Source organism: Canis lupus, chromosome 12, assembly GCF_048164855.1.
Source record: "Canis lupus baileyi chromosome 12, mCanLup2.hap1, whole genome shotgun sequence".
NCBI lineage: Eukaryota > Metazoa > Chordata > Mammalia > Carnivora > Canidae > Canis > Canis lupus.
This window is the reverse complement of record NC_132849.1, coordinates 39065039-39092240: the sequence shown is the minus strand read 5'-3', so window position 1 is coordinate 39092240 and position 27202 is coordinate 39065039. Positions and strand designations below refer to the sequence as shown.

Genomic DNA, 27202 nt, shown 5'->3' with positions numbered 1-27202 from the left:
TTACCATGTGTCAGTCACTGTGCTAGGTGCTAGGGATATCGATGAACTCAGTGGGGCAGGGGTAAAAATACAAATAGAAACAAAGGGCATATAGAGAAAGGAGAATGTGGTTAGTCTAAACCTGAGAGATCAGAGAAAGCTTCACAAAGTGCCTCATGCTTGAACTGACTCTTGAAGAATGAATAAGAATTTACTAGGTGAAGTTGGAAAGGACATATAACATGTACAAAGAGAGGCAGAGGGACTTGAAACATCTTTGAGCATTTGGGAATTCTGGTAGTTCCCAATGGTAGGAGTAGACTCTGAGGGTGGGTTTTGTGTCAGGTGATAAGGTTGAACAGGTAGGTAGGAGCTAGGTCACTAGGACATTGGATTTCCATCTTGATGGTAGCCATCAAAAGGTTTTTAAATATTTGTACACTCTTGTGATATTTATTGAGCACTAGCTATGATAGGTGGTACACATATAGCAGTGAACAAGACCCATGTGGACTCCTCTTATGAGCCTTATGATGAATTGTAGCCAAGTTTCTACCCATCTTTCAAGGCCGCCCTTCCAAAAAAGGCTTATACAACTATCCCAGCCTTATGGATTTCCCCTCTTTTGTACTGATGGTCAGTACCACACAATTTCACATCACATTAACTGTGTGTGTGTGTTTTTTTTTTAATTTTTATTTATGATAGTCACACACAGAGAGATTTATGATAGTCACACACAGAGAGAGAGAGAGAGAGAGGCAGAGACACAGGCAGAGGGAGAAGCAGGCCCCATGCACTGGGAGCCCGACGTGGGATTCGATCCCAGGTCTCCAGGATCGCGCCCTGGGCCAAAGGCAGGCACCAAACCGCTGCGCCACCCAGGGATCCCTAACTGTGTATTAAATAATGATTACGTGTCTTCTCTTTCTAGCTCTTCTTTCCCCCATCCTCTTATTAGGGAAGATCAAGGCATAAACCTTGCTATAGGATCTAGCACAATTCTAGCGATATATCATAATTCATTAGATTGGATAGGATGGAATAGAGGGAAATCATTGAGAAGGGGAGAGAAGCAGGAGAAGGATGGACCAGCAGTAGGAGGGGCAGCAGTAGGAAATAAGCTTGAGAAGTATGCATATCAGGGAGGGATGGATTTTCTTTCTTTTCTCTTCCCTCCCTCCTTCCCTCCCTCCCTCCCTCCCTTCCTAGGAAAGGAATTGGAGTTGGCTAGCACTTTCCTGTTTTGACATGATGTCACAAATCTGTGAAGGCTGGCTTATGATTATGAATTCTTAGGATAAATTTTTATTTATTTATTTATTTTTTAATTTTTTTTTTTAGGATAAATTTTTTAAAAAATATTTATTTATTTATTTATGACAGAGAGAGAGAGAGAGAGAGAGGCAGAGACACAGGAGGAGGGAGAAGCAGGCTTCATGCTGGGGAGTCCCGCGACTCCAGAACCGCGCCCTGGGCCAAAGGCAGGCGCTAAACTGCTGAGCCACCCAGGGATTCCCCTCTTAGGATAAATTTTTTACTGTTCTTCTAGTGCCATTTTTCTTGCTGAACTCTTCTGCCTGGCAGACTTATCTCCTTTCAATCTTTCATTGAAGATACAGTTCTTTGGGTTTCAGCTTCAAGTGCAGTCTCCTGTTAGATCAGCTACTTTGGGTGGGTCCAGGCCTCCTCATCTTTTGTCTTTGGTGTTCCTTGTAGCCATAAAAATGGGATTTCCTAAGGTTTGGTAGATAGCTTCAGCCAGAATATGGCCTCAGGGCATGCTTACTTAATTCCTGAGGTTCAATTTTCACTTAGTTTTTGTTCCCTGAGGATTCCTTACTTTGTTCTCAACAGAATTGTTAACATAAAACTATATTAAACATTTTATTTATTTATTTACTTATTTTTTATACATACTTTACTTAATTGAAACCCTTATGGTACATACAACGTTTGGTAGAGTTAACGTCAGCTTTGTTCACACTGACTCCTATGAATTGTATTTGGATTTTCTGTGCTTGAGACTCTGCTCAATTGCTGCTATTGCCCTTGGTTTGCTTTTTTTCAGGATCAACATGAGTACTTTCCTATGAAATCTTATTTTTTATTCCTTCTCTGGCAGTTCTTTCTGGAGTTTTAGTTTGCATAATTATACCTATGATGGAGCCAGCATCCTAAAGTCATCAACATTAATCCTCCTACTCCAACATCTCCTGAATCTACTAGTTAACAAAAAATGTCCAAGGCCAGCCATAACAGATCTTAATAAACCATATAATATCAAATTCCATGCACAGGGAATGTTTTCAACATCTAAACTTCTTAGGAGCTTAAAGGGCTTCCCCTAGGGGCACCTGGGTGGCTCAGTTGGTTTAATGTGGGACTCTTGTTTAGGGCTCAGGTGATGACCTCAGGGTCTGGAGGTTGAACCCTACCCTTGGACTCCACACTCAGAACAGAATCAGCTTGTCCCTCTCCCTCCCCCTTGCCACCTACCTCCCATGTGCATGTGTGTATTCTCTCTCTCTCAAATAAAATCTTTATTTTTTTAAAGGCTTTTATTTATTTGAGAGAGAGCGTGGGGAGAGGGGCAGAGGGAGAGGAATACCAGACTCCCCACTGAACAGGGAGCTCTTCCCAGGGCTGGATCTTCGCATCTTGACTTGAGCTGAAGGCAGATGCTTAATTGACTGAGCCACCCAGGTGTCCCATGAAGAAAATCTTTAAATAAATAAATAAATAAATAAATAAATAAATAAATAAATAAATAAATAAATAACTAACTAGCTAGCTTCCCTTTGGCAGGCTCACCAGGCTTCAGTGCTAGGCCATGGGCTCCAGTGGGTGCCTGGGGCCCTGTTTGGCCTGTGCTATATATTAAACATTTTAGATCCAGCTTTTTTTTTTTTTTTTAGATTTATTTATTTAGAGAGCACACATGAGTGAGAGGAGTAAAGGGAGAGGAAGAGAGAATCTCAAGTGACTCCTCCCCAAGCACAGAATCTGCTGTAGAGCTCGATCTTTTTTTTTTCTTTAAAGATTTATTTATTTATTTATTTATTTATTTATTTATTTATTCATTCATTCATTCATTCATTCATTCATTCATAGAGACACAGAGAGAGAATGAGAGGCAGAGACACAGGCAGAGGGAGAAGCAGGCTCCATGCAGAGAGCCCAACGTGGGACTCGATCCAGGGTCTCCAGGATCACACCCTGGGCTGCAGGCAGCACTAAACCACTGCGCCACCGGGGCTGCCCCAGAGCTCGATCTTACTCCTGAGATCAGGACCTGAGTAGAAACCAAGAGTCAGATGCTTAACTGAGGGAGGCACCCAGGTGCCCTAAATCCAGTTTTTTTTGGTTTTTTTTGAGAGACTTTATTTTTTTTTAAGGTTTTATTTATTTATTCATGAGAGACACACAGAGAGAGGGAGAGATAGAGACACAGGCCGAGGGAGAAGCAGGCTCCATGCAGGGAGCCCGACGTGGGACTCGATCCTGGGTCTCCAGGATCAGGCTCTGGGCTGAAGGTGGCGCTAAACCACTGAGCCACCAGGGCTGCCCCAAATCCAGGTTTTTAAAGGTGTTTTATTGGAAAAATAATTGACATGCTGTTGGAATTTAAAGATTAAACTAATTCTTAAAAAAAAAAATCAGGACTTCCCTTCCTATTTTATTTAAGTCTTTGATCCGTGAACACATAAGATGTGGAAGAAGCACAGAAGTACAAGCTCAAAGCAAGTTATGCTAATAGACGTACACAGGTAGGTAGGTAGGAGGGAAGATAGTACAGGCAATCAGCGTTGAGCATTTATGTGACTTCTGTGTTATCAGGACAGTTTACATTTGATAGTCTTCCCTAGGCTTATATGAGCTATCACAACATCAGAAATCTGCTTAAATGCAGAAACAGTCTTTCTGTGTTTATTGAGAGATTTAAAAAAAAAATCCTTGGCCAAATTTCACATCCCTCAATATATGTTTGTATCCAGAACCTTTTGGGAAGATTACTTGACTGTCATCGACAACTAAGGAGAATCCTGTCACTTGTGAACTGTGCTAACATGGTAGAAGGTTACTGTATTTCTGAGAAAAATGGCTAGACACTTAGGAGTAATGGGCAGTCAGAAGGAAAAGAAATTTAATTAAAAGCACTAAGAGCCCAAAATATCATCAGTTCCAGCTTTTCTTGAGAGTGGTTTATTTGGAGGAACTCTGCTGAAGGAGCTTCGTTGTGAGAAGTTCATGTTTAGATACCTGTCTGTTTTTTGAAGTAATACATGTACATCTTGACTTACTCTCTTTGAATCCATAGAATCTCTTTAAAGGGCTGGCAGTAGGGATGCCTGGGTGGCTTAGCAGTTGGGCATCTGCCTTCACTCAGGGCGTGATCCTGAGGTCTTGGGATCGAGTCCCACATCTCCCTCTGCCTATGTCTCCACCTCTCTCTCTGTGTGTCTCTCATGAATAAATAAAATCTTTATTTAAAAAAAAAAAAGTCTGGCAGTATATAGAAAATACCTCTTTATTTATTATTTTTAAAGTAGACTCCACACCCAGCTCCACTCATAACCCTGATATCAAGACCTGAGCTGGGATTAAGAGTTGGATGCTTGACTGACTGAGCCACCCAGGTGCCGCAGAAAAACATTCTTTTTCAGACTCATTTTAATTTCAGTTCAGAATAAAATAAAGGATATCTATCTATTTCATAGCTATTAGTGTTTCTGGCAGATAGCTAGTTGATGAAGGAGATTGGGTTGTATAACATCCCCTCTACAAACTTACGCTTCCTCTGCAGCTTCCTCTTCCAACTCCCTCCCTGCCCCCTGTTTTCCCAATAAGCATCGATTCAAATTCTGGCTTTGCCACTTAATAACTGAGGTGACTAATCTATAAGCTATCAGAGTTCAATTTTCTAGTGAATCAAATGGAGATTGTGTCAATCTCAAAGACATCATTGTGAGAATTATAACACAATGTAAAACCCCTCATGCCAGACAGAGTAGACATTCAGTATATATCACTTCCCTTTCAGCTTGAAAGAGAACAGATTCTCCCAGCTTTGGACATTGGAAATACATGTTCTATTCATTTACTATGCATTAATTCTTTAAAATTTTTTAAAATTCTTTTTTAATTGAAGTATAATTAGCATACAGTGTTATATTAGCTTCACATTATGCATTAATTCTTATGGACTGCTTTGTGAAATGCTGACTAAACCATTACTGGAGGCATTTATGAGGGATAGTTGTCAGGGATATTGTAGAGGTCTGGATCAGGTGACCTGTGAACACCCCCTCCAACTTGGTGGGTGTCAACTAGCCTTTTTATTACATATAATTAATTTTGACAATCATTTCATTTCAGATACTCTGTTATAAAGTCATTATCTTCCTGTCTTTTTAGCCCCTGGTTTTTAGAGAAAGCAGAATCTGACTGCTAAGCCAATATTCATTTTCTATTTGGTCATATATATCTTTGTGTATCTGTTTCTCCTTTGAAGGGAGGACTTCTGTATTCTTAATGAAGGAAACTGTAAGCTGATTTCTTCATTAGATTTTCTGTAGTGTTTAACTCTGTAGATTCATTTGATACTTTACATCTTCACCTTGTGTTGCCATATATTTTAGTGGCACAGATAAGACAAGCACTCTAAAATTAGGGCAGATTTATGAATTGTGTTTCTTAGAATTGTGTGGAATAAAGGCGGGATGTATGTAATGTCCTTAGCTTTGTGCTTGGAACATGTGAGTGCTCAGAGAATGCTAGCTGTGAACTGTGGTTGTACTTGTGTTCTTCATCTTCCAGATTTAAAATCTTTAAGGGATGATGCAATATATATACTTCATGTACCATGGGCTCAACGTTTTACTCATTTGCTCATTTTACTTAATGATAGATTTTTCATTTTAATCATAGTTTTTAATGTTTTCTCTTATGTCTTGCAGTGATGAAACTAGAGGATCTGTTTGTAGGTGCTTCCGGTCAGTATTTGGCTATTCAATTCCATCTGGAGTGTGCATATATATTTTTATATTATTATGAATATACAAAAGCAAAAGATCAGTTCAACATTGCTAAAGACATTAGCAAGTTACAAATTGATTTGACAGGTAAGATTTGTTGTTTTTGTGGATGATTGGTTTATTTTTATGATAAAACTCATATAGCTATTGGCAGTTTGGCTATATTGTTTGGTTGTATTTCTTTTTCTATTTGCTTTATAAAAATTGGTTTTAAAGACTTTCTTTTAAAAATTCATAGTTTTAGAACAAGTCTGAAATGAAATATTTTCTTTATTCCTGGAAATTCCCCTTTATTTTCTAATGTGGTTGGCTACATGTTAGTTTTATATATATATATAGTTATATACACACATACAGCAGGCACCCTACTTTTTTTTTTTTTTTAAGTAAGTTCTGTGCCCATGTTGGGACTTGAACTTAAAACCCTGATATCAAGAGTCGCATCCTCTACCTACTGAGCCAGCCAGGTGCCCCCACAAATGAACTTTTGGCCATTTCTTTGTGGATGTGGGTTTCCTAAAGTGCCTCCTGACTTCTATATTTGGTGTCAGCTCTTTACGTTGCCCTTTCTTGTAAATACCTATGGCCTTCATCTGCTTTTTTTTTTTGTGTTAAGAACAGAAATTTTTTTTTGTCTTAACAGAAATTTTTGACTGTTTTAGATTCAGTGCTTTAGAACACTGGCATATAGTTGGCACTCAGATATTTGTTGAATGAACAAATAAGTTATAGAATTTCTCCAAAAACCTCAGTATTTCTTCTGAATACAAAATAAGAAGCATTGGTTGCTTTTTATGTCTTGCTCTATTCCTGAGGTTTTACAATATAATTGGCATTCAGTATCCATCGCCATTTTAACGAAAGTCCAGCATGATCAGTTCCAGCACACCACTTAGACCTCTTAAACTTGAGCTCAGCATTCCAGGCTGTGACTGACTACCCATCTGTGAAGGTTGAAGTGATCACACCTCTTTGTCCTTCCTGGACTTGGTCTAGATTATCTCTAAGGTCCATTCTTAACCCTAAATTCTGTGCTTCTTACTTAAGCTGGTCTTGTCAATAAAATCTTTCAACTATATTATGAGTTAAATATAACTTTGTGGCCTGATCTGGGATCTTAGCCATCTTATATTACATTGTTTGAATGGGGAAAATTATTAAATATCCAGCTTAGAACTTTTGGAACAATGGTCATATGTAAGTTGGAGTCTCATCTGTATTTGAAAATATAGTTCTATATAATATAACTTGTGAGGTTAGCTTCAGAGACTGTTTTTAAATCTTCTGGCCCTTAGGGAATCTTTTTGGGCTCTTTAAAAACTAATGGCACAGTACTCTGTATAGTCAGCTTTAACCACTGGTGTATTTACTAGCTAGTTCTTCATATTTTTTTTAAGTTAAGAGCAAGGAACTTAAAAATACAAATGTGATACTCACAAATATAAAATGAAAATCCGATTATTATTTTTTTCCCCTCAACTGTAGCCCTTCTATTAAAAAGTGAGCTGTGTTTGACCATCTCAGTAGCTGTTTTTGTGTAACATGTTTAAAAGGTCGAGGTATAATTTAGAGCCAGACGCGATGCAGGATAAAATCCAGACTTCTTAGGCTGGTCTTTACAATCAAGGGTCTTTGTAATCTGACACTTGCCAGAGAGTGGATATTAGGACTGTTGCTTCTATTAAAGCTATTCTGTAACAAGTTATTTCAGATACAAAATGGAAAAAATGGTGGTGTTAAATGAAGCCAGATAGAATAATAGAAAGACTGTGGGATTTAGAACCTGGAGACCATGGCTCTAATACTGAGAATCCCAGAGATCTGAAGCAAATGACTATACCTCAGAAAGTCTGGTTTTTCATCTGTTAAATGAGGATGATGATATTTCTACTTCTACCTCTGACACTTTTCTGAGGAAGGAGGTAGTTTGATGCAAAAGTGAATATGTGTAATCTAGTGGCATAAATCTTGGGTTTCAGTTCTGGCCCATAGCTTATTGGCTTTATAATTTTATTTTTATTTTTTATTTTATACCCTGGCTTTATAATTTTATAAGTTTTAAGATCATCACTGAGCCTCAGGTTTTTTGTGTCTTTTTTTTTTAATGTGAAGTGGAGAAAATACCTTACTGACTTCAAAGCACTCTGAAAATACTACTTTTCATGACTGTATGATAGATCTGATTGACAAATCAATAGATACAATTTAATATATATATATATATATATATATATATATATTTTTTTTTTTTTTTTTTTTTTAGGTGCTTTGGGGAAAAGGACACGGTTCCAAGAAAATTATGTGGCACAACTTATTCTGGATGTAAGACGGGAAGGGGATGCCTTTTCACATTGTGAATTCAGTCCAGCACCCACCCCTCAGGAACATTTAACCAAGGTGAGTAGGATCCTAAATTATTTAAATTAACATCCAGGGCAGCCCGGGTGGCTCAGTTTAGGTTTAGCACTGCCTTTGGCCCGGGGCATTATCTTGGAGACTCCCAAAGGAGTCCTTCGGGCTCTCTGCATGGAGCCTGCTTCTCCCTCTGCTTATGTCTCTGCCTCTCTCTCTCTCTCTCTCTCTCTCATGAATAAATAAATAAAATCTTAAAAAATAAAATAAAATAAATTAACATCCAAATCTAGCAGTTTTAGTAGGTGACTTTTTTAGAAATATGGAGTAGGAAGAGGCTTTATTTTGAATGGAAGGGTAAGAGGCTTAATTTTGTCCTTTCTTGAGTTTTTTTCAGGGTGGCTGGGGGTTTTAGAAAACAGACAAACCTGTGTTTAAACCTTTTTTACCCTTAAATAGAGATAAAATGTTATTTTTCTCTTAGACTTCAGTAATATGAATTAGTAATACAGTTAGTTGTATTACTCTCCTTAAAAAAATTTCAGAAGACAGACTGGGTAGGGGCTAATTTTTCTAGCTGCTTTTTGTTGCTTTTTGTGGATATTTTGAATACTAAGAGACTTGAAATTTCTTAGACTTCTTCAAAAATATGTGAACAAATGATAAGAATTCCTTTTTACCAGTGTTCTGATCCTTTGTTACTGTCATTCATTATTGGATTGGTTGCTACCTTAGTTAAGTTTTCCTTGACTTGGCTAATGCAATCTCCTTTAAAAAAAAAGATTTCATTTTTAAGTAATTTCTTTTTTTAAATTTTTTTTTAAAGATTTTATTTATTTATTCATGAGAGACAGAGAGAGAGAGAGGCAGAGACACAGGCAGAGGGAGAAGCAGGCTCCAAACAGGGAGCCTGATGTGGGACTCGATCCTGGGTCTGTAGGATCAGGCCCTGGACTGAAGGTGGCGCTAAACCGCTGAGCCACCCGGGCTGCCCCATTTTTAAGTAATTTCTGTACCCAATGTGGGGCTCAAACTTATAAACCTGAGATCAAGAATCACATGCTCTACCAACTGAGCCAGCGGGTGCCCCATGCATTCTCTTCTCGCAGCTTACATTTATGGATCTTCGTCAGTTTATATACTTAGATGCCTTCCTATCTGCTTCCATAGAGTCTATTAGCATTTATATGGTCTTATCCCGGAAATCCCAAGCCAACATTTTTTATTGTCCTTTGCCTGATGTTACTCTCCTTGAAGCCCTACTTTCCATTCCAGAGCCTATAAACAGATTTATCTTGGGTACAGTGAATACTACAATTCTATTCTATACTGAAGATAGTGCCAAGAATAGGGGCTAGGGATAGAAAGAAAGAGTGGCAGTGGTCAGGAGTCTCTTCCTTGGGAAGGCCTCTGATGAGGTATTACACACCTGCTGGGCTGGTTCCAAGCACTCCTTTGTTTGCTTTTGAGATAATTAAGGGAGGAACAGCTATTGGTTTTTTTTTTTTTTTTTTTTAAGATTTTATTTATTTATTCATGATAGACATAGAGAGAGAGAGAGGCAGAAACACAGGCAGAGGGAGAAGCAGGCTCCATGCCAGGAGCCTGACTTGGGACTCGATCCCAGGACTCCAGGATCGCGCCCTGGGCCAAAAGCAGGCGCCAAACCGCTCAGCCACCCGCTGAGCTATTGGTTCTAAGAGAAGAAGGAAGGGAGGAGGAAAGGCAGGGAGCAAGGAGCAAGGGAGAGGGAGGGAGGGTGGGAGAGGGAGAGAGAAACTCTACACAGGGTGCTGTCTATACTTCCTGATATCGGTGAAGCCACAGTGAAGCAAGGTTCATACTGCTTTGTTGATGTTGATCAGGGAAGACGTTACTGTTACCTGTTTCAAACCTCCCTTCTTCCCTCCTTCCGTGTATGGAGTCTCCTCTTTAAGCCCCTTTCCTTTCCTTTCCTTTCCTTTCCTTTCCTGTCCTGTCCTGTCCTGTCCTGTCCTGTCCTGTCCTGTCCTGTCTTTTGATGTAACCCAAGTCCATTGCTAAGTCTTAGATTAACTGCCATAAACCTGATTTTTAGGCCATAGCATAGGGTCAGTGAAAAGACACTCCGTTCTGTAGTCCACACATTTAATTCAGTAATCCATTGTTTATTGCTTTTTTTATATGGAGTTCTTTTATTGAAAATTATCTCCTGGAATGATAAATAGGATATGAGTACTATTAGGAATGTAAAAAAATGATGTACAATTTAACATAGAATTTATTGAATCTTTCATATTTGAAGTAAAATACATTCAGGTAATCTTATTTTCATTAATTACTACTTAAAGGTATAATATACAAATTATGTGATGTAAGTATTGATTAGATAGAAACAGCTTTATACTTAGGGCAGAAGACAGAATTGCTTATTAGTTATACATCCTATTTCCTTATATTATAGGCACTATTACATTAGAAAATACACTGTGTTTTAAAAAATTTTTATTTATTTATTAGAGTGAGAGAGTGGCAGAGGAAGAGGGAGAAGCAGGCTCCCCACTGAGCAGGGAACCTGATGTGGGGCTTGATCCCAGGACCCTGAGATGATGACCTGAGCTGAAGCAGATGCTTAACTGAGTCACCCAGGCACCCCTAAAGTACACTATTTTATTTTATTTTATTTTATTTTATTTTATTTTATTTTATTTTATTTTATTTTATTTTATTTTATTTTATTATTTATTTTAAAGATTTTATTTATTTATTCATTCATGAGAGACAGAGAGAGAGAGGCAGAGACACAGGCAGAGGGAGAAGCAGGCTCCATGCCGGGAGCCTGACGTGGGACTCGATCCCCAAACTGGGGTCACGCCCTGGGCCGAAGGCAGGCACTCAACTGCTGAGCCACCCAGGGATCCCTACACTGTCTTTTTAGTAACCAAGTTTTGTGGGGGAGAAAAGGGAACACTATTTTATCAATTTTAGTTATAACAAAATATATCCTGATTAGAAATGTTACAGTGTGAAAATGTCTATCTTATCTTAAATCTGGGACTTGAAGAACAGCTAGGGGGCTCCTGGGTAGCTCAGTCAGTTAAGCGTCTGCCTTCGACTCAGGTCATGATCTCAGGATCCTGGGATTGACCCCTGCATCAGTCTCTCTGCTCAACATGGAGCCTGCTTCTGTCTCCCTCTGCCCCTCCCCCTGCTTTTATTCACTCTCTCTCTGTCAAATAAATAAAATCTTAAAAAAAGAACAGATAAGTAGGTACTGCCCCAGATGCATTTTAATTTCAAAACAGTGGAATAGGAATGTAGAGCATTTTGAATGAAGATCAAAACTATTTTGATTAATTGTTTGTGTCTAGCAAAAAAGTAATGCCATGTTGCCAAAACTGCCATATCTCAGGTCTTTGGTGGTGGAGGGGAAGGAGCCCTGGGGTGGCAGGAGACTTGGGTCCCTGTCCTATTCTTGTTGTCTAGCCTAGGGTGAGAATCTGGGACAGTTATGATATTCTTCATTTCCTCTTTTGTTTTTCCCATACTTCATTTCTTCATACTTTGTTGAAGGATCAGATTAGATTTATAAAGATCTCGTATGGATGTGTTATTAAACATTGTGTATTGTGGCATCTGGCTGGGTCAGTCAGTAGAGCATGTGTGACTCTTGATCTCAGGGTTGTAAGTTTGCATTCCATTTTGGGTGTGCAGATTACTTAAAAATAAAATCTTTAGGGGTGCCTGAGTGGCTCAGTTAAATGTCCAACTCTTGGTTTTGGTTCAGGTCATGGTCTCAGGGTCGTGAGATCAAGCACTATGTCTGGTTCAGCAGGGAGTCGGCTTGAAGATTCTCTCCCTCTGCCCCTCCCCTCCACTCTCTCTCTCTAAAATAAATCTTAAAAAAGAAGTCTTAAAAAAACCCCTCAAAAAACAAGCAACAGAGAACATTGTGTATTAATAGGTAGATTGATACAACTGTTAGGATGTAAAAAGATGAAAATTTTGGGATACTGTAGAGCTATATAATAGTCCAATATGGTAGTCCTCAACCACATGTAATTTTTGATCAACAGAAAGTTGATTGGTCCAATTTGAGATGTGCTGAACGGTAAAGACATATCAGGTTTCATAGACTGTGTATGGAAAAAATAATATATAATATCTAATTAATAATTTTCTATTGACAGATATATAAGCATAGTATTTTTGATGTATTAGGTTAAGTCATTTTTAAAATTTTACTTTTTTACTTTTTTTTTTTTAAGATTTTATTTATTTGAGAGAGAGAGAGAGTAGAGGAAAGAGCAGAGGGAGAAGTAGACTCCCTGCTGAGCAGGGAGCCCGATATGGGATCATGACCTGAACTGAAGGTAGACACTTAACTGACTGAGCTACCCAGGTGCCCCATTTACTTTCTTTTTAAGTGTGGCTATTAGAAGATTTTAAATTATATATGTAGATCTGTTTTTTAAATTATGAAAGGCCTATGTTGAAAATGATGGCCACCAGGGTGTGCTATGTACCTGCCAGCTCTGCCTTTGAAGGGTGCCCATTCAGGGAGGGAGAGCCACTTTTTCAATGGATTCTGAAAGGTTCTGTGTTCTTCCAGTCAGCCGTTTGTTGCGGTTGCTGTGCTCCTTTTCTTTTCTTTTCTTTCTTTTCTTTTCTTTTCTTTTCTTTTCTTTTCTTTTCTTTTCTTTTCTTTTCTTTTTTTTTTTCTTTTTTTCTTTTCTTGCTCTACTCTTTTCTTAAAACACTGTAGATAGAGCTAGGCCTACAGTTAGAGTGAATTTGAGGATGGACAAGGAAAGCTGTTCCTCTGGGCTGTGTTCTGGACAGATTTACTGCTTACTAGTTAAAAGGTTACCAGTTAAGAAGTGACCTTTAAGGCATGGACAGTTTTCAGCCTTCTAGTCCATTTAGTTTTAGCTGCTTTTATTGAATTAGAAAAAAACTTAAAGTTGTACCTATTTTATTTTAAATGTACGGTTTGAATCTTGAAAAATAGACCCATGAAATGACCACCATACTAAAAATACAGAATCATTTCCATTACACCAAAAAGTCATTGACACTCCTTCACAGTCAGTCACTTTCCCTCCCTCTGATCTGCTTTCTGTCACAGATTAGAGCTGCTTTTTCTAGAATTTCAAATAAATGGAATCATACAGTATGACTCTTTTGTGTCTGGTTTCTTTCACTTGGCATAATGTGTTTTTAAGTTATAGCAGTTCTTTTTTTTCCAGTTTTATTGAGAAATACTTGGCGTATATCACTGTATAAGTTTAAGGCATATAGCATAATGGTTTGATTTGCATATATTGTAAAGTTTACCACAGTAGGTTCAGCTAACATCCATCTTCTCGTATAGATAAAAAATAAACAGAAAAGGAAAATTTTTTTTCTTGTAGTGAGAACTCTTAGGATGTACTCTCTTAACAACTTTCTTGTCTATCTCACAGCAGTACTGGCTGTAGTCCTTGTGTCGTACATCACATCCCCAGTGCTTATTTGTCTTGTAACTGGAGGTTCGTACTTTGTGACCAGCTTCCTCCAGTCCTCCCTCCCCTCACCCTCTGCCCCTGGTAACCACAGTCTGATCTCTTTTTCTACGAGTTTGATTTTTTGTTTTGTTTTGTTTTTAGATTCCACATACAAGTGAGATTATACACTGTCTCTCTCTGACTTATTTCAGTTAGCATAATACCTTCAAGGTCCATTCAAGTTGTCACCAATGGTAGGATTTCCTTATTTGTTTGGGTTTTTTTTTTTTTAATGATCGAGTAATATTCCAATATATGTACCACATCTTTTTTTTTTTTTATGTACCACATCTTAATCCATTCATCCATGCATGCACACTTAGGTCTATTTGCACAGTGTGTTTATTCATCTACCTGTTGGTGGATAGTTGAGCTCTTTCTAATTTTTGGCTATTATGAATAAAGCTGCTTGAAACATTTGTGTGTCTTTGTGTGAACATGTTTTTAATTCTCTTGGGTAAATACCTAGGATTAGAATGGCTGAATTGTGTAGTGAGTGTGTTCTTTTTTTTTTTCCTTAGAGCGAGCATGTGCATGTTGTAGAGGAGGGGCAGAGAGGAGGGAGACAGAATCTTAAGCAGGCTCATGCTTAGCATAGAGCCCCATGTGGGGCTCGATCTCATGACCTTGGTATCATGACCTGAGCTGAAATAGAGAGTCAGCCTCTCAACTGACTGAGTCATGCAGGCACCCTAGTGTATTCTTAACTTGATGAGAAACTGCCAAACTGTTTTCCAAAGTGGTTGTGCTATTTTATGTTCCAATCATCAGTGAATGAGTGCCAGTTGCAAATGCTTGGTATTGTCATTCTTCTTAATTTTTGCTATTTTCATGTGTTAGGGGAGTGTGTAGGGATATCTCATTGTGGTTTTACTATTTTTTTTGACAGTTCATTTTTTTCAAAATCAACTTTTTTTAAAGATTTATTTGAGTGTGAGCTAGAGTGAGCCAGGGGTGGGGCAGAGAGAGTGGGAGAAGAAAAGAATCTCAAGCAGAGGCTTTGCTGAGTGTGGAGCCTGATGTGGGACACAATCTCATGACCCTGAACTCATGACCTGAGCTGAAATCAAGATTTTGACACTTAACTGACTGAGCCACCCAGGTGCCCCACATCAATTTTTATTTTTTATTTTTATTTTTTAATTATTTATTTTTTAAAAAGATTTATTTATTTATTTATTCATGATAGACACAGAGATTGAGAGAGAGGCAGAGACACAGGAGGAGGGAGAAGCGGGCTCCACGCCGGGAGCTCCACATCAGTTTTTAAAAAAGATTTATTTATTTTTTGAGAGAGAGAGCATGAACATGGGGAAGGGCAGAGGGAGAAAGAGAATCTCAAGCAGGATCTGCACTAAGCATGGAGCCCATCGCAGGGTTCTATCCTGTGACCCCAAGATCACGACCTGAGCTGAAGTCAAGAGTCGGATGCTAATTGACTAAGCCACCCAGGTGCCCCTAAAAATAATTTTTTTAAAAATAGAACTTACATACAGAAAAATTGACCCATTTTAATTGGTAAGGTTAAACCCATTCAGTTTGATGACATTTGACAAATGCATTTCTGCAACCATTAGTCAATGTATGTTTCATTACCCTAGAAAGTTCCGTCATGCCCATTTGCAGTTAATCTCTCACTGTGCTGGCCCTAAACAATTGTGGATCTGCTTTCTGTGACTATAGATAGTTTGCCTTTTCCAGAATTTTCTATGTACTTTTTTATATCTGGCCTCTTGTTTAGCATGATGTTTTTGAGATAAACCTATATAGTTACATGTGCCAATAGTTCCTTTTTTATTACTAATTAGAATTCCATTGGATGGATATAGTATAATTTTTATTTTTTCTTTTATTTATTTTTTAAAGATTTTATGTATTTATTCATGTGAGACACCAAGAGAGAGGCAAGGACACAGGCAGAGGGAGAAGCAGGCTCCTCATGAGGAGCCCAATGTGGGACCTAATCCCAGGATCCTGGGATCATGCCCTGAGCCAAAGGCAGATGCTCAACTACTGAGCCACGGAGACATCCTAACTTTTCTTTTATTTGTTTATTGATAACAAATATGAAATTTTTGAATTATTTGAGTTGTTTCTGTTTTTGGGCTATAAGAGATAAAATTGTATGAACATTTATATATATATGTCTTTTGTGGACGTGTTTTCATTTCTCATGGTAACCACTTAGAGTGGAATTGATAGCTCCTTTATAGTAAATGTATGTTTATTATAGGAAATTGGCAGGGCGCCTGGGTGGCTCAGTCAGTTAAGCATCTGCCTTTGGCTCTGGTCTTGATCCCGGAGTCCTGAGATTGAGCCTCATATTGGGCTGTCTGCTCAACGGGAGCCTGCTTCTCCCTTTCCCTCTGCCTGCTGCTCTTGCTTGCTTGCTTGCGTGCTCTCTCTTTCTCTCTGTTAAATAAATAAATAAAATTAAAAAAAGAAATTGGCAAAATATTTTCTGTGGTACACCATTTTAAATTAGTATCAGCAGTGTGTAAAAGTTCTAATTTTAGATCCTTGTCAACATTTAGTATTGTCAGTCTTTTAATTAGTATTTCCTATTGACTGTTGTTGTCAAGGATCTTTTTGCGTGCTTATTGGGCATTTATATATCTTTTAATGAAGTGTCTGTACAAATCTATTGTCTACTTTTATATTGGGTTTTTTATCTTCTTACTGAGTTGTAAGAGTTCTCCATATTGTGAATACAAGTCCCTTTTCATATATTTGTTTTATGAATATATTCTCTGAGTCTGTAGCTTGGCTTTTCATTTTCTTAACGATATTTTCAAAGAACAGAACTTTTAAATTTGATGAAGTTTAACTTAGGAAAGTTTTTTCTCTGATGGTTCAGGTTTTTTTGTGTCCTAATTAAGAACCACCTATCTAGCCCAGAGTTGCAAAGCTTTTCTCCTGTGATTTCCTCTAGAAGGTTTTTTTAGGGTCAGCTTCTACGTTAAGGTCTGTGATCAATTTTGACTTAATTTTTGTGTGTGGTATGAGATAAGGGTGAAGGGGCATTTTTTCCCAAATGGCTGTGCAGTTGTCACCATCATTTATTGAAAAGACTTTGCTTTGTTGAAAATCAATTGGCTGTATGTAGGTCTAAAATTCTGGACTCTATATTCCACTCCATTCATCTGTAAGTCTGTCTTCACACTAGTACCACACTGTGTTGGCTTTGTAGTATTTCTTGAAATCAGATACTCTATCAAGTCCCCTAAATCCTCAGATTTTATTCTTTTTCAGATTGTTTTGGCTCTTCTAGATCCTGTTGAGAAACAGAATTGGGAGTTGATATTTTATTGTATTGTTTTTGATTTAATATTTTTTTAAAGATTTTATTTATTTTAGAGAGAAAGAGAGTGAGAGAGCATGAATGGGGAGGAAGAGAGGGAGAAGCAGGCTCCCTGCTGAGCATGGAGCCCAATGTGGGGCTCAATCCCAAGACCCTGGGATCGTGACCTGAGCCAAAGATAGACACTTAACTGATTGAGTCATCCAGATGCCCCAAGAGTTGATATTTTGATTAGAATATAGAGTAGAAAGATATGATTTTAAATCCTGATGCATCAGTAGAGGGGCTTGGGCTCCATTTCTACATAGTAAATTATCCCCAAATATGTGTTTCACAAGAAATAGCCTGTTGACCATATGTAGACGTTGTAGAATTTTTAAACAAAAAGATGAATTATCTCTCCTTAGTAATCAGTTGCATACAGTGTGTTGAATGAATCAAATTTAAATTTTGGTCTAAATATTTTCTTTTGCGTTTCACCAGAATCTTGAGCTCAATGATGATACAGTTCTAAATGAGATAAAATTAGCAGATTGTGAACAGTTTCAGATGCCTGATCTGCGTGCTGAAGAGCTTGCTGTTATCCTTGGAATCTGGTAAGTCAATTACTTATTTAGTTACTTTGAACACTGCGTATTGGTTCTTATGTGTTGAGGAAAACTTTATTCCAGGAGGCACACCGAGTTCTGGATGAATAGGGAATCTTATAATGCTTACGAGCATCAAGAATAGTGGGGCAATCAATTTTCACTAAACTACCAGTGCTCTCTACTGGGCAACCAAGTCAAGGGTTAGAGATTAGGAATTTCAGGAATCACCTTTGAGTTAGTATACTTCTCTTTTCTTCATAAGCAAGATTTCTTTGGTTAGCTTTAGCTAGGAGTAAACTTTTTTTTTTTTTTTTTTTTTTTAGCTAGGAGTAAACTTATAATAAAGTATTTAGGAGAGTTGAGAATGATTATTTTGACCTTTGAGGTTATTTACAATCCAAAGGATAGAATTATTTCTTAATACTATTGAATCTTATGTGTGGTGGAAATAGTTTTTCCTTTTATTTTTATTTTCTATTTTGAAATAATTTCAAAATTCACTTTTCAAAAAAAGTGGCAAGGGGAAGGCATTGTAGAGAACTTTGGAGAATAATTTTCTAACAGGACACTGTATCATCCCTGAATACTTACTTCAGTGCATGCTTCCAACAAACTAGGGTATTTTTTTTATAATAGCCACAATATGGCTATCAAAATGAGGAAATAAATATTCATACTTTATTGTCACTTAATACTCAGATCCCATTCAAATTTTCCAGTTGTCCCAATAATCTCCTTTGTAGCACAGGACCCACTGTAAAATACATGTGTTTCTTTTAATTGTCCTGTCTCTCCAGTTTCCATCATGCCGGAATAGCTTGACTTTCATAGTCTTGACATTTTTGAAATGTATAAGCCAGTTACTTTGTAGACTTTCCCCACTGAATTTGACCTATTTAAAAAAATTACAGTTAGTTTGCATTATGCATCTTTAGCAGGGATATCAGAGAAGGGAAGTTTTGTGGTTCTTCTTGCATCCTAGCAGTAGGACACAATTTTGATTTGTCCGTTTGTCCCACTGCTGACTTTAACTTTGATCACGATTGAAGCAACATTTGCCAGACGTCTCCATTTTTTTTTTTTAAGACATCTCCATTTTTATAGAGTTTTTCTTTTTCACCTTTGTAATTAACATTTTATGGGAAGATGCTTTGAGACTATATCAGTGTCTCACCTCTCTGGAGAATGTTCAAAATGGAGTACTTCACAAAGTTGCAATATTTAGAACAGTCAAATTAGTAATAGATAAGAAAGGAGGGATTTGTTTAAAAAAATTGTTATATAACTCAGTAGAGCTTATCCTTTTGTCTCCACCTCATAGCATTATACCTCTTTTTCACACTTCATTTACACAAAAGTTGAATATAGTCCTCCAGTCTTCTTGTTTGGGTAAAAGGGATCACACACATAGAGCTCTGTTTCTAAGCCCAGATCTCTTGTTCTATCATATTATTTGATTCTAGTGACAGATTCTTTGCATACTAATGAAAAATTGTCTAATTCGTAGTGATGCTTAGTATATAATTAATATAAATAGCAACCATTTGTGAGCAGTTCCATGTGCTAGGAATTGCACCATGCACTTCTCACATCATCTCTCATTAATGTTCTAGCAACTTTAAAGTTGCTTTCTCCGTTTTTCAGATAGGAAATTGGGGTTCAACTGGCTGAATGACTTGCTGAGAATTATGAGCAGCAATTAGGGATTGAATCCAGGTTTTACTGACCTCAAATTCTGAGTTCTCCTTTATGTAATTTCTTAAAACATCATTTTAGCAAATTCATAATTGACAGTGTATCAGAAAATTAAATCAAACAAAACATACATATTCCCAGGCATTCTGTCAATTGAGCTTTAGGTATGTATAATGAGTTAGACTTTATAGTTGAGAGAGGACTAAAAAATAAAAACAAAAAATTCTTGTTTTCAAATACTGTTTCTTCCCCCAAGTATAATATTGGTTGAATCTTAATATATGGAACAGTTAGAAGTGCTGAGTGGATTTTATAAGCAACTTAAATCTCCCCTGTTTGGTAGAAACAACTTGATTGTTTTCTGAATCTTGGAGCACCTGATGCAGTGTTTATAAATGGGTAGGAAATCAGTGAATTGATGATTTACATGAACTGAGTTACCATGGGAGTTGTAAACAGTGGTTTTGTTATATTGCCTGACCTCTGTCTAATCCCCATGGCCATTTTCCCTGTGGAGAGGTGACTTGGACATTGTAGTAAGCTGTGTTAGATTAGAAAGGAGGGGCAGCCCTGGGTGGCTCAGCGGTTTAGCGCTGCCTCCGGCCCAGGGCCTGATCCTGGACACCCGGGATCGAGTTCCATGTTGGACTCCCTGCATGGAGCCTGCTTCTCCCTCTCTCTCTTTATGTATCTCTCATGAATAAATAAATGAATCTTAAAAGAAACACGATTAGAAAGGAAACAATGAGAAGGTGAATTCTTATAGATGGAAGATTGGTGAAACGATGGGGCTAGAAAAAAAGAGACAAAAAAAACAGACTCTCATATACAGAGAACAAACTGGTGGTTGCCAGAGTGGCGATGGGTAAAATAAAAAAGGAGATTAAGAGTAGACTTATCTTGAGCACTGAGAAATATATAGAATTGCTGAATCATTATATTGTGTACCTGAAACTTATATAACACTGTATGTTATATTATACTTATATTATACTTGAATAAAAAAAAAACACAGTAACCACTATCCTCAATTTTGTATTTGTTATTTTCTTGCCTTTTCAAAAAAATATATTTACTCACGTTTTTGTACTTCTAAGTCAGTTTCATTTTGTTTTTTTCTGAGCCTTATAAAAGTGATATCTTACTATGTGTAGTCTGTGATTTTTTTCTCATTATGTTTTTATGATTCATTCTTTTTTATACGTAGCTATAATTTACTTTGGATTATAGCATCCCATTGGGTGAATATTTCTCAGTTTATCAGTCTTTTTTTGGACATTTGGATTATTTCAAGATTTTTTTTTCCTGTTGTACACAATATTACTATGGATATTTTGTATATGGCTCCTGGTACACCTGTTCAAGAATTTCTCTGGGCTCTATGAAATTATTATTGAGCTAAGATATATGAAGATTTCACTTTACAAGATAGTGATAAATTGTTTAGTAAAATCATCTGATCAAATTATACTTGGATCAGCAGGATCTAAGAATTCCCATTTTCCTGCCTCTTTGACAGCCTCTTAAATTTTGCCTAATGATTACAGTGATATTTTAATTTTTTTGGCATGAGTTTGATAATTAGGAGCTGGTTCCATGTTCATTCTTTTCTTTCTGAGGCTGCCAGATTCGATTTCTTTTTCCTAGTAAAATAAATTATGTTAACATTTAGTATACCAACCACCTTTAGTCAGCATTTAAAAATATTTTTAAAAATTCAAAAAAAAATTTTTTTAAGATTATTTATTTATTTGAGAGAGAGAGTGAGTGAGTACAAGCAGGGGGAGTGACAGAGGGAGAGAGAAGCAGGCTCCCTGCCGAGCAGGGAGCCCGATGTGAGGCTCTATCTCAGGACCCTGGGATTGTGACTCAAGCCCAAGGCAGATGCTTAACCACCTAACCAGCAAGGCACCCTTTGTCAGCATTTTTTGTGTCTCAACATTTTTCAAAGAGATTTTATTTATTGATTTATTTTGTGGGAGGTGGGCAGAGAAAGGGAGAGAGAGAAACCCAAGTGGACTCTCCATTGAGTGCAGAACCCAGTGTGGGACTTGATCTCACAATCCCGAAATCGTGACCTCGGCTGAAACCAAGAGTTGGACGCTTAACCGAATGGTCCATCCAGGTGCCCCTATTTGTCAGCATTTTATTGCTTACTTATTTTATATATATATATATATATATTTTTTATGATAGGCACACAGTGAGAGAGAGAGAGGGGCAGAGACACAGGCAGAGGGAGAAGCAGGCTCCATGCACCGGGAGCCCGACATGGGGTTTGATCCTGGGTCTCCAGGATCGCGCCCTGGGCCAAAGGCAGGCGCTAAACCGCTGCACCACCCAGGGATCCCACTTACTTATTATATTATTTAGTGTCATACTTATCTTTGGCAAACTAATATCTACATTTGTATATAATGCAATAGTATTAAAATATGTGCCTTGAAATAAAGTTTATGTTGCTTTTTAAAAAATAATATTTCATTAGTTACAACATGCATTTTAGAATTAATTTGCTCTTTTTTTAAAATTTAAAGCACAAATTTCCAAAAGAATAACCCAGTGCATAAGTTAACTGAAGAGGAGCTGCTGGCATTTACATCAGTGAGTAATGTCCTTTCCATTTCATGTTTTTCCTTGTATGTGATATTGCTTCTCATATATTCTTGCCTAAGATTGCTCATGTTGAAACACTGCCATGTAGGGAAATTAAGGAGAAAAGAAAACCTCATCATTTTAATTTCCAAACTGTGTATATCTTGCTGTGGATGTAAACATAAGCATTTTTCTTTGTATTTGCTTGGATTTGAGGGGAGTGGCCAAATATTTCTTGTTCATTGTTTGATCCCAGGGCCCGATAGGTGCTCCATGTCCAATGAACAAATGAAATGATAGAGCAAGAGTCTGAATCCTCACTCCAAGACCACTGTAGTATGAAACTCTTTTGTCTAAAACTGAGGGTGATGCCTGCATATATGGGATGAGAAAGAGGAGTTAGAGAGCAAGGACCAGAAGCAAGAGGGTGAGGGTTATATGGACTGAGAAAGTAGGGCAGTGTCAGGAACATGAAGTGCTCATCAGCATCCCCCACTGCAGCGCTGTCCAGAGACAGGCCGTGGGCACTGATGATCAGGGGTGCATCACTCAGCTCTAGGACAGTTTCGGTGCAGTATTGTACATGTAGTCCCCTCATTATAGGGAATTAAGGAGGGAATGGAGTGTAAGAAAATAAAGTTGATAGATAAAGACTACAGTTGGAGAAGAATGGCAGTGAAAAGGAAAGCTCGAGTAATAAATGAGGATTTGAGATCAAAGAAGGCTTTTCAAGAACAGAAAAGTCACATACCAAAGGGTCAGACATCATCTTCTTAGCTTTATGGATAAAAAGATAATGTACATCTTTGATGAGCACAAGTTGCTGAAGATAATTTTTTCAAAGGCATTTTTATTATCATAGTTAAAATTAAGAGAGAATTCTGATGTTTTCTTTCTTTGTTATTTTTCAGATAAGGCAAAAATGAAGTACTTTTATCTGGTAGAAAAGCTAGCTTACTTTGTATTGTAATATGAATTTTGCAAGTTACTGCTTTCTGCCTATGGTTTTGGAACTGGTTGGATGTGAATCCTTTGAGTCCTCTGGGTGCCTCTTTTTATTTTCTCACTTCAGTATCTTAAGAATCTTTAGTGTTGATGATGATAGCATATCTGTGTTTAGGTAACTATGTAGAAATGTCCCTGTTTTCTCTATGTATGCTATAAGGAATTTGACAAGTAAAGTGTTCAACATTTTTTAAAATATTAATTTAAAAAATGATCCTGTGTTTCCTATTTACCCAGCTAATCTCTGTTGAATACTGAATATATGTCAAGCTTTGTGCTGGTCATTGGGGATACAGTATCAACAAAGTATTTTCCTTCTTGGCCTTTACATTGATTTACATTCTTGTGGGGACAATACACTGTATACAAAGAGAAATATTTAACAGATGTGCTCTGGAGACATATAGAACAGGGTAAGGGAATACGAATGGCACGGGGGTACGGCTGTTTTAGTCAGGTGGCGGGAAGGATCTCAGTGGGAAGGTGATCCATGAAGTGAGGCTCAGGGAAAGATGTGGAGGATCTGGAATGGTGGTGAGTTTGAGTTACCATAGGGAAGTACAGAGCTGGATGAGGACAAGTGTCTAGATGATGAATGTGACCAGGATGCTTGGGTGTTTGGGTTTCTTCCGATAACTGGGGTAAACAGGATGTAACATGTGCTAGGAAGTGTTCCTGCTGGCCTCTTGTGGGGCGGGGGTCCATAATAACATCTTCTTGGGACTGGTCTTAGTGGTTTATCAAGGTATATATATTAGCCATAGTTATCCTAAAAAAGACACTAAAATACTTGATTTATAAACAAGCAGTTAAATGTATTTTAGCATTTCGAGTTGGTGGGTTTATTTCTTCCTTTAAAAAACTTTTCCCTTTTTTCCTGTTTTTCTTTTTTAGTTATTTATTATTTTCATTTTAAAAAAAATTTTGCTTAAGTTTGATTTAGTTAACATATGCTTTATTATTAGTTTCAGAGGTAGAGTTCAGTGATTCATCAGGTTTTGTTTTTTTTTTTTTAAAGATTTTATTTATTTATTCATGAGAGACACAGAGAGAGAGGCAGAGACACAGGTAAAGGGAGAACCAGGCTCCATGCAGGGAGCCCGATGTGGGACTCCATCCCAGGTCTCCAGGATCACACCCTGGGCTGAAGGTGGCGCTAAACTGCTGAGCCACCTGGGCTGCCCTCATCAAGTTTTTTTTTTTTTTTTTTTTTTAAGATTTTATTCATGAGAGAAACAGAGAGAGGGGCAGAGACATAGGCAGAGGGAGAAGCAGGCTAGGCTCCCTATGGGGAGTCTGACATGAGACTTGATCCCAGGACTCCAGGATCACAACCTGAACCAAAGGCAGATGCTCAACCACTGAGCCACCTGGCGTCCCAGTGATTCATCAGTCTTATATAACACCCAGTGCTCAATTCACCACTTGCCCATCACTCAGTGACCCCATCCCTCCTTCCCACCCCTCCAGCAATCCTCGGTTTGTTTCCCAGAGTTGAGAGTCTCTTATGGTTTCCCTTTCCGATTCCATGCCCACCCCTGCCCCTGTCTTGTTCCTTTCTACTGTGAAGTACTTCTGAAATAATTAACTCTAGTAATCTCTGGGGTAGGTAACTCATCTCCTAACTTGCAGGGGGGAAGGTGATAAATTTGAGTTTTATACTTTCCCCCCAAGGACTTTATAACATTTTTGTTCTCTGTCCTCTTCCAACTCTCATCCAAGTCAGACCTGACCTGGGGACTGATCCCTTTAGAGGAAAGCTGTTTGATTATTACAGTGATGCATAGTGCCAGGCATGATTCTTCCAAGGAGATGAGGTTTTTTATTTTATTTTTTATTTATTTATTTTAAAGATTTTATTTACTTATTCATGAGAGACACACAGAGAAAGAGAGGCTGGCAGAGACATAGGCAGAGGGAGAAGCAGGCTCCCTGCAGGAAGCCCAATGTGGGACTCGATCCTGGGACTCTGGGATCACATCCTGAGCCAAATGCAGATGCTCAATCGCTGAGCCACCCAGGCGTCCCAGGAGATGAGTTTTTTAGTTCCAAGTAAATCTTTAATTCATAAGAAGTAGGGCAAGGAACTTCTATGTGAGGAGGGCTTTTAGGTGCCCCAGCAATACTTTGTGATCTGCACCACTCCCTTCTTTTGTTGATTCCAAAGGAAGCATACAGCCTACACTAGAAAAATCCAGATGAACCCTTGTCAACTCCTTCTTGCATTTATTGATCCTTCCTCCTATCCATTCTTTGTGTATGATACTGAAGCAGATAATAAGAGGAATTAGAGGGGCACCTAGGTGGCTCAGCAGTTGAGCGTCTGCCTTTGGCTTAGGGCATGGCATGATCTTGGGTTCTGGGCTCGAGTCCTGCATCGGGCTCCTTGGAGTGAGCCTGCTGCTCCCTCTGCCTCTCTCTCTGTCTCTGTCTAAAATTTATATCCTATATAATTGACTGACCTATATATAAATATCCCTTACCTTTTATTCCCAAAGAATATTTTAGGCAAAAAGAGAACACTTGTGTTCGTCCTATCCCTTTTCTGAACTCTTGAACTTCTTTCTGTGCCCTTTTCTTAACAAGGCTCATATTTGGGCTTATAATTATTTATGTATATTCCTTATCCCTCCCACAAGACTATAAACTCCCCATTTCAGGGACAAGGCTTTGTTCTTCTCTCGGTCTTCTACAAGGCCCAGTATAGTACAATGCTTCAGTCATAGCTGTTGCTCAATAATGGATGCAGAAGAAGAGAATGAATGAAATATATTTGACCCCTGGAAAGGATTTCTTTCTTTCCTATAACTTGATGCTCTATTGCTTCCCTTAGTTTTATGATTTTAGTAGTGCTATGTGATGTGAAGGATAACTACTTGTTTTATCTTGTTTTAACTCCCTTGTTTTAGGAAGGGATATGCCCCTTCCTCATCATTGAAATCTTGTTTTGAGGATCAAATTCAAGAATGTCCTGAAAGTACCTTTGAGTAAGTCGAGCTGGTGCACCCATAGCATTCAGGGATGAGCGGGGCCATCTGATTGCTGGTTTGTAGGAGAGTATTCTGTTTTCAAGGAATAGGAATTCCTAAGTGGATAAGACCTGTTTGAAATTGGCAGTAGATGTGGGAGAGAAGGGAGCAGAGAGGAAAGAAACGGCATATTCTTTCTTGCTGGGCATCCATTTCCCTTCTGTGGCAACAGTGTGGTGGCCTGGAACTAAGGGTATCAACTATTGAGACTATGAAGTGTCTTTGGTTAATAGAAGCGCAAGAATAACACAAGTCTTAATATTTCTGCCCCTGGATTGTAAGCACTTGAAGGGATGGGGGCCATAGTTACCGGCTATTTGTTAAATATTTATTGAATAAACAAATGAATGGCTCATTTTTCCTGAGTTTTGTTCAGTTTTAATAAACTGTCTTAAAGTTTACTAAAATGGTAAAATCTTTTTTTGGGGGGGAGAAATTTTTAGTAGTGTTTTCCTATTGGTGTAGCATGTTGAAATATATGAGAGAGATGTTGGGAGAATGTTTTAGTTCAGGAATGTCAGAAGCTTATCCTAAAAGGAATACTTTATTTTTTTAAGGTTGTCATAATGTAGTGCTGTTTCTGAGATATTTGATCCACACATTTCAGGAAAACTGAATGACTCATAGTAAAAATAACCCATATTGTTTTAGAGAACCATTTATGTTGTATCGGCTTGATAATTTAAAATTAGCTGTTATCTACGTTATTTCCTTTCAGATGGGCCAAGTCAGTGACATTCAGTAATGCTTTTAATTTCCTTTCATTGTTGAAAATGGGAACAATTTAGTTAATTCATACAGGTGTTTCAGTTTTCATTGGCAAAAGTTTTGCTTAAGTGTAAATTGATACTGGCAGCCTGCCTTCTGAGTGTCTGCCTGAAGCCCCAAAGTCTCTGTAAATGAAGAAAGGAAAAAGACCTGTAGAAGTTATATGTTATATTGTGTGTATTCTCTCTTTCTGCTATTAATTTTAAAGCTATTTAATAAATGCTTATCTATGAACATAAAATAGTTTGCAAGCCATTTTTACAGATTAAAATGATTGCCTATATTTCTTTTAGGGCATACTCATTAATTTTCTAAGATAGGCAAT

At 37.8% G+C, this 27202-nt stretch overlaps 1 protein-coding gene across 2 annotated transcripts in view; it reads left to right on the top strand.

The window, feature by feature from the left end:
• The window catches only part of TTC27 (tetratricopeptide repeat domain 27), a 172046-nt gene that overhangs the window by 20968 nt on the left and 123876 nt on the right, over window positions 1-27202 (top strand). For both annotated transcript variants that reach the window (XM_072770575.1, XM_072770576.1), the window contains exons 6-9: window positions 5940-6104; window positions 8281-8414; window positions 17679-17791; window positions 22018-22084. In XM_072770575.1, coding sequence (XP_072626676.1) covers window positions 5940-6104; window positions 8281-8414; window positions 17679-17791; window positions 22018-22084 — 479 coding nt within the window. The remainder of the gene's footprint in view (window positions 1-5939; window positions 6105-8280; window positions 8415-17678; window positions 17792-22017; window positions 22085-27202) is intronic.